Raw genomic sequence first — 7,570 nt, 5'->3', positions numbered from 1 at the left:
GTGCTCAGCTGGGGACCCCTCTGCCAGCACACAGGGACTGTGGGTGAGGGGTGAGGGGCACCAGTAGGGCTGTGGGGACTTTGTGGGGGGAGTGAGGGACATCTGGAGAACCAGGGGATGTGGGAGGGGAAGTAAGGGGCACCAGCAGGGCTGTGGGGGGCCTTTGTTTTAATCATGTTTTCTGGGGTTTTTATCAAAGAATTTGCGATTTTTTTTCAAAGAATTTATGATTTTTTATCAGGGAAAACCAGGATCCCTGTCTATCACCTACAGTGCCCCTCTGCTGTTTACACTGGATAGACTGGGTGATTCCTACATGACAGAATGAATGAACACTGATCTGACATCAGCTACATGCAGACCTGTGGCAGAACACTTTAACTAGCCTGGACACTGGAGAGCTCCGTGCATGTTTCACAGAACTGTAATTTAGAGCACTTTTTATAGCACTATAAAGTTACAGTACTTTTAAACATGACCGAAGCAGAGTGCTTGGTATAGGGGAAGGGGGGGCAGCTCTGAGCCTCCCTGCACTTTTCAGACTAGGCAGCACTCCATAGCCTCCTCTCACTGCAGGAGACTGTGGACAGCAGCAGACCAGTGGAGGTGGAGCTGGACACAGGGCAGGAGAAAACCCCAGCCACAGAAACAGAAAGGAGAGCTGGCAGAAGCAGGGTAGAGGGGTGAAGGGAAGAGGTGCCATTCCGGACCCAGATCCCCTTAGGCAGTGCCCAGGTGCTGTGCACTGTGCCAGACCCCCAGCCATGGCTGCTCTGGGGCTCTGTGGTATGTTCTTGGTATGTGGCTCCCCAACACGTGCCAGGCCCGGACACTTCCATAACTCATCCAAGACCGTAAAGGCTCTTCCCAACTGTGTCATACCGTGCTGGGAGGGAGTGGATTCCCACCTAGGCAAGATGGCATGGAGCTGGTGGCAGTGCTCCTCTCCAGCCTGGGCTGCACAGACCTGAATCAGCCCCCTTCCCCCAGTGAACTCCACAGAGCCTGTCAGCCTCCAACACAGAGCCAGCCCCTCTAGCTGCAGAGCGAGCCATGCTCCCAGGAGCAGGGATGCACCCTCCCCTCTCCGCTCCTCCTAGTCCCATCTGGCCTGATCACTGCCATCTTAGTTGGCTGGTGGGAGCAGGAGGGGTTGCCAGCTTTTAAAGGCTTGGCTAGTGCTCCCGGGCCACCCCTGGTGGAATCACCAGATATTTGACCAGCATACAGAAGTTAAAGCGCTGTAGGTTGCTGAAGTGCTGTAAAATACAGTGCTTCAAATTTAATACCTCATTTAGCAAAGGTTAATTTAAAATGCTGTACCCATTTTTAAAGTTCTGTTAAGTCTTGGAAATAAAGCATGTGTACAGAAGTTGCTTTTTTACCATTTAAAGTGCTTTATGGGTACAGCACTTTAAACTTGCATGGAGCACTTCTGTATACACCCAAAGCTATTTAAATGGTGAAGAAAGCAACTTCTGTACATGCTTATTCATCACTGACCTGAGAGTGGCTGTTCTCAGATAGCAAACCTTTAAAAAGCAATTTGAACAGGAAATTGTGGAAAAATAAATCAACAACAGACTGGATTGTGTTAAGTATGGTTTAAATAGGGGCTATGGATTCTTATTCCATTACCTGGATTAGCTTTTTTTTGACTCCTTTGCGCCTATGGACTTATTCTTTGCATGTCTGCCTTTCCCAGCACTGCCCCCCTCCCTTCTGCTTTTGTAATCAAACTTTTCTCTCCCTCTAATACACAGCTTTTGTATGTCCTTTAATAGCATCTGAGTGAGTTTCAGCTCATGAAAGCTTGAGTTATATATATATAATCTACTCTGGTTAGTCTATAAGGTGCAAATCTACCCTGCTTTCACAAGAACAACTCTAGGTAGACAAAAAAGGCTTACAGGTGACTTACAAAAGTGCTTTTTCAATGAATACATTTGGGATCTTTCTAAAATCTAGCACTAAAGATTGAATCCACAACTTGGAAAACTATTTTAGTTCAACCTCCTGACTTGCTAGGCCACACAGAAGTTGGGTCAGCAAGGGCTGCAGAGCCTCACAAATAAGTGATGCAGTTGTTTGAACTTGGATATCATGTTCTCTGAAGAGTTTGAGGTAGATACAAATGGAGGGGAAAGAAGACAAATAATCAGGCACATAGTCTTTAATGCTATAATTTTTTGTTTGTTGGTATGTCTAAACATTTCATTGTCATTTCAATATATATATCTATGATGTCCACATGTGTATAGGCAAGTTTTGTTTTTTTAAAGGCTGCCTTTTAATAGTTAGCAAAGGAAAACTTGTAGCTGGTGTTTAAATTCCGGCAAGTTTGTGTGACAGGGCAAAAAACAGATGGAGGGAGAACAGTGAAAGAACAGATCAACCAAGAAAACAAAATACCACAATTAAAACAATTATATACTGTGGAACCTGTGTAGAGTGAACTCTGATAATACAGCAAAACTCTTCTTGCACAGTTATTTTCTTTATATCATGTTAGTGAATTAGATAAAAGTTCTAATTGTTTCAATATACTGAATTGTTTCAGCATTGCATCCTGAGTTCCAGTTACTGTTTAGAGAGAAATTAAAAATAGAGATAGCAGAGTGCTCCAGCAAAAATTTATGGATGGAAGTAAATGAACAACTTGAAAATGATGCATACAGACATCTATCACCTGCATAAATGACCTGTTTTCTGCATAAAGATTGGAGGGGAATTTTCCTAAAGCCTGTGTGCAGACTGTTTGCTAGTGTGATAAAGTGTGTAACACTGAAAATCTGTCTCATGATGACTTTATTCTGCAAAGAAAGGCAGTTGGGGTTGGAGAAGACTTCACTGTACCAGGGTTCCATTGTATTAAAATTACAGTAAATATTTTTATCTAGTCCAAAAAGAACCAAGAACAAGTTAAAGGTAAGCATAATTTCCTTTGATCAAAAATTTAAAAACAAAAACGTAAACCTACTACTCACACTGGAGAAGCTTTATATCTATTAGGAGTTCCAGAGTCAGGAGAATCACCACCAATACTACACAGGCTACCAGGAAACTGTTGAGACTTGCACTGAGCAAAAATACTTGCCACACAGCTGCTCGTCTACCACAGCACGGTTTTAGCCAGTTAGATCTAAGGAAATAAACAAGGAGGAAAAAAAAGGAGAAAGAGAGAAAGAAAGGAAGAGGTAAAGAGTAATGGACTCTAAATGACAGATGAAGCCATCAATAAAGTTCAAAGACTTTCTAAATCCCATTTACTTTTATTGGTCTCTTTGTTAATGTTAGAATCTTCTCTCATCAAATTTTCCAAATTAGTGTTAAGTAACATCCTACTTACACATATCAATTACACCATCCTCTATTTAATGGGCATCTTTAATTGTACCTGCAATATCACTGAAACACACCATAGTATCTGAGTACCTCCCAACTGTACAAAGGTGACTACCACTTCTCAGATGTGCTTCTTTTTCTAATCCCCTCCTCCAGGGGAAAACTTTCATGCATATTTCTTGATATATGTATTATGTGATTTTATCTGTGAAGGGCAGGGCAAAGAGATATATTTTGCAATTAGACTTGAAAACAATGACACTTGTGGCACGACCTGTGGAAGTGAGTTTAATGGTCTTGGATAGCTGTGCTACTTATCTAGTGACAGACTGATGGGGAGCATTTCCAAACTAGATGTGCAATGGTGCTTGCCACAGTAGCTTCTATACTGTCATAAAGACCAGCAAAGGAGGTTTGGGAAAGGGAGGTTTTGGGATAAGGGCTAAGTACAAACAGTCAAAAAGCCCAAGGCTGAATCGATTCAGTCTTTGTAGGTTAGTCTGAGATGCAAAGATTAGATTAAACTGAGAAACAACTGGCCACACATTTACTTTTGATTCAGAAAATGCAGCCACATGTCTGCAGTGGCTCAGGCCAGAAGGCAGGGGGCACTATAGCCTGGCTCTCTGGTATAAAGTCAGCATGAGCTATGTGTTTGCTTCCCCTTCCTGCTGCCCCCCAGGTCTCTGGGATTTATAGTCTACAATCACAGCAGCAGGACTCTCCAGGGTTGCTCATCACTTCCTCTTCCTGCTTCCAGGTGCCTCTGGGATTTGTAGTCCACAGCTGCAGCCAGCAGTGAGTTGCAGTAAGTTTAGCGGCAGGGCAACTCCATACTCAGGGGAAGGTAGGTTTTAACCCCCCTCCCTGGCCCCAGACCCAAGCTGGAGTTTGCCAGGGGTGGGGGGCAGGCCCCCCCTTCTCTACTGGAGCAGACAGTACAGCCCAGCCCAGGGCTGGAAACCATGCTGGGATGCTGGGGGACTCCCAATTTAACTTGAACCAGGAGTGAGGCTGGGACAGAAGTTTCATAAACCGGTTTGATCCAAATCAGTTAAGTCTGATACTACGTTCAACCAGGTACATCTTAAACCAGTTTCAGCCATTTTGAAATGGGTTTACGTGCACTGAACTTTTGTTCTGTTACAGGTTTAAATCAGTTTCTGATCACTTAAATATGTTTATGTATAACTTCTGTCCCTAACCTAAGTGGATGCAGTGGTTCTAACAACCCATGTAACAGTGGAGAACTTGACAGTTTTTTTCCAGTCACAAGCAGCAATAATTATGCCGTACCCTACCACCTGTGGCAAGATGGATTTTTTCCTCCTCCCAGCCTCTGTGCATTTTATCTGCACAAAGTGCAATTACTCAGGTTTTATAGAGGCTAATTTTGCTTTGCTTAGATAACTATCTGAATATGTAAAACTCTGTACATTAGCACACAGCAAGTAAATATATGCATACATGTTTGAAGTGAATGCAAAAAAGGATTCTGTATATGCCTGGAAACATTGAAGGAACAGTTAGGAGATTCACAGAAAGTCTGATCCACAATCCTTAATTTTTTCCCAAGGAAATCCCCGTAACAGATGAAACATCAAGAACTAATCAGACTCCCTGTGGAACAAGGGTTAGAAAGTGCTTCTAACACCAACTCCTTGAGTGCCCTCCTAATAACTTTCCTCTGACCAGGGCACAGGTGTTCACTACAACCCTCAGCCTCCTGTCATCTGAGCAGGTTTTAATTTGTTACAGAAAAATCTGTTTTGGCCATTGGCTTTATTCTCCTTAATCATATGTACCAGTGGTGCTCAACATTTTCAATACACTACACAAAGGGAGATGAACTAAGCCTCACACACAGCAAGTTGGTGTAAAATATTCTTCCCCCATTTTGCAGGCAGAGAAATGGAGGCATAGAAAAAGAACCAAAGAAAAAGAAAAGCTTGTGGCAGAATTTGGAACAGATTAACTCTTTGCTGAATAGCATGCTCAGCACAGCTCCCTCAAAGGGGCTGTAAATTCCAAACCTTAGCCAAGTAAAAGTCAAGCTACAGAGGGTATGTCTGCACCACCTGCAGATTGTGCAAGGGAGCACCATGGTCAAGTACCCAATCCCCTGCTCATGTGCCCTAAACCTAGACATGGGTATCATGTAAACTACCTTAGGAGCGGTGCTGGGTGTGCACCTAAAGGCATGGCTGAGGCAGAAAGTGTTCTCACCTCCTCCCCAGTGCCAGTCTGCAATATGCCAAATATCAGCTCTTGGGGGCAGAGAAAGGAGCTCAGAACTCTTCCTGTCCAAGATGAGAATGGATGAGCTGGGAGAAAAGCTCAAATCATTGCCCTCCCCACCCCCCCTTGCCCTCAACAAACACACACAATTCTTCATAGGACCATAGAGAGGAGCTCAGATAGCCTTAAATGGGTAGGGATCCCCAGATACCCCAACAAAAATATATAGATACAGATGCAGGCTTGGATCATACTAGAGGGACAAAACCCTGATCTCAGCCCATGTGGGTACCCAGGACCCAGTCTCATGTGGGAGGACAGGCTCAGACATCCTCAGAGTGACAAGGCTCATTCCTGGGATACACGACAGAGGAGAATATGGGGCTGACTGGTGTGCCAGTCTGTCAACCACCCCCTAGCTCAGGGGTGGGTAATTATTTCTGGTGAAAGGCCATTTAACAAGTTTTGGTGAGCTGTTGAGGGCCACATGGGTAGCCTCACCCCTTGTCTTGCCCCCTGGATGCCATAATGGGACCGGAAGTTCTGCTCTGACCCCTGACCTTTGCTACCAGAAGTCTCTCCCCTTGACCCCCAGAAATACTCCTTTTGGGAGGGGGGGGTGCCATCTTAGAACCAAAAAGATGGTCTGTGGGTACTCGACCACCTGGGCAACAGTGATCATCATCTGCTGGAATTTACTTTCCAGTGCAGGGTGGTGAAAGCAAGCAGCAAGGCAGAGGTCCTCGACTTCAGGAGGGCTGACTTCTGTAAGCTAAGAAGGTTAGTAGGAGAGGCATTGGGCTCTTTGAGCTTCATTGAGATAGGAGTCCAAGACGGGTGGTTGTTCCTCAAGGAGACGATCCTCTGAGCTCAAAGGGAGTCAGTCCTAATGCGCACCAAGTGGGGCAGAAGTGCTAAGAAGCCCCATTGCTCGGCAAAGGCATCCAGGGATGCCTGAGGGCAAAAAAGGAGGTGTACAAACAGTGGATGCAAGGGGCTATTACCAAGGAGGATTACACCTTCACTGCTCAGGACTGCAGGAAGGCTGTTAGGAAGGCCAAGCATAGATGGAGCTAGGGCTAGCAACCAGAATTAAGGATAATAAAAAGTCCTTTTTCAAATACATAGGAAGTAAGAAGGCGGCACGGGGTAACGTGGGACCCCTACAGGATAGGCTTGACAATCTGGTGATTGTGGCAAACAAAAAAGCTGACCTCTTTAACAAATTCTTTGCCTCCATATTCCTGAACAGGGACAGGGACATCTCCCGCACTAGAATTGCGGACGGACCCAGGGGAGGCACCGCCATGCCTAGGGTCAGGAACGACCTAGTTAGGGAACATTTGGAGGAGCTGGACATGTTTAAATCAGTAGGTCCAGATGCTCTTCACCCGAGGGTGCTGAGGGAATTGGTGGGAGTCATGGCGGGGCCCCTGGCACGGCTCTATGAGCACTTGTGGGGCACTGGCCAGGTACCAGAGGATTGGCCAATGTGGTCCCTATTTACAAGAGGGGGAGAAAGGAGGACCCCAGCAATTATAGGCCAGTCAGTCTTACCTTGGTCCTTGGGAAGACCTTTGAGAAAATTATCAAGGAGCACATCTCCAAGGGCCCAGCAGCGGAGGTAACGCTCAGTGGCAATAAACATGGGTTCACTGAAGGCAGGTCTTGCCTTACTAACTTGGTTTCTTTCTATGATCAGGCCACAAAGTCCCTGAATGAGGGTGTCGGGGTGGATGTCATCTTCCTGGACTTTAAGAAGGCCTTTGACATGGTTTCCCACCACATTCTCTTAAAAAAACTTGGTGACTGCGGCACTGATTCCTACAGAGTCAGATGGTGGCAAATTGGCTAAATGGTCGCACCCAGAGAGTGGTGGTGGACAGGTCATTTTCGACATTGTTGACTCCAGGATAAACATGAGCTGCCAATGTGAGGAAGTGGTCAGTAAGGCTAACCGCACCTTGTTGTGCATCTACAGATGCAT

At 45.4% G+C, this 7,570-nt stretch overlaps 1 protein-coding gene across 3 annotated transcripts in view; it reads right to left on the bottom strand.

Moving 5' to 3' along the window:
* The window catches only part of TMEM266 (transmembrane protein 266), a 254,377-nt gene that overhangs the window by 89,170 nt on the left and 157,637 nt on the right, over positions 1–7,570 (bottom strand). For all 3 annotated transcript variants that reach the window (XM_019504414.1, XM_019504412.1, XM_019504413.1), the window contains one exon: positions 2,988–3,142. In XM_019504414.1, coding sequence (XP_019359959.1) covers positions 2,988–3,142 — 155 coding nt within the window. The remainder of the gene's footprint in view (positions 1–2,987; positions 3,143–7,570) is intronic.

Source organism: Gavialis gangeticus, unplaced genomic scaffold (genome assembly GCF_001723915.1).
Source record: "Gavialis gangeticus isolate Ggan-Ray unplaced genomic scaffold, GavGan_comp1, whole genome shotgun sequence".
In the NCBI taxonomy this organism is placed as follows: domain Eukaryota; kingdom Metazoa; phylum Chordata; order Crocodylia; family Gavialidae; genus Gavialis; species Gavialis gangeticus.
Note: the sequence above shows the minus strand (reverse complement) of the source record. Positions and strands in the feature narration are given on the sequence as shown.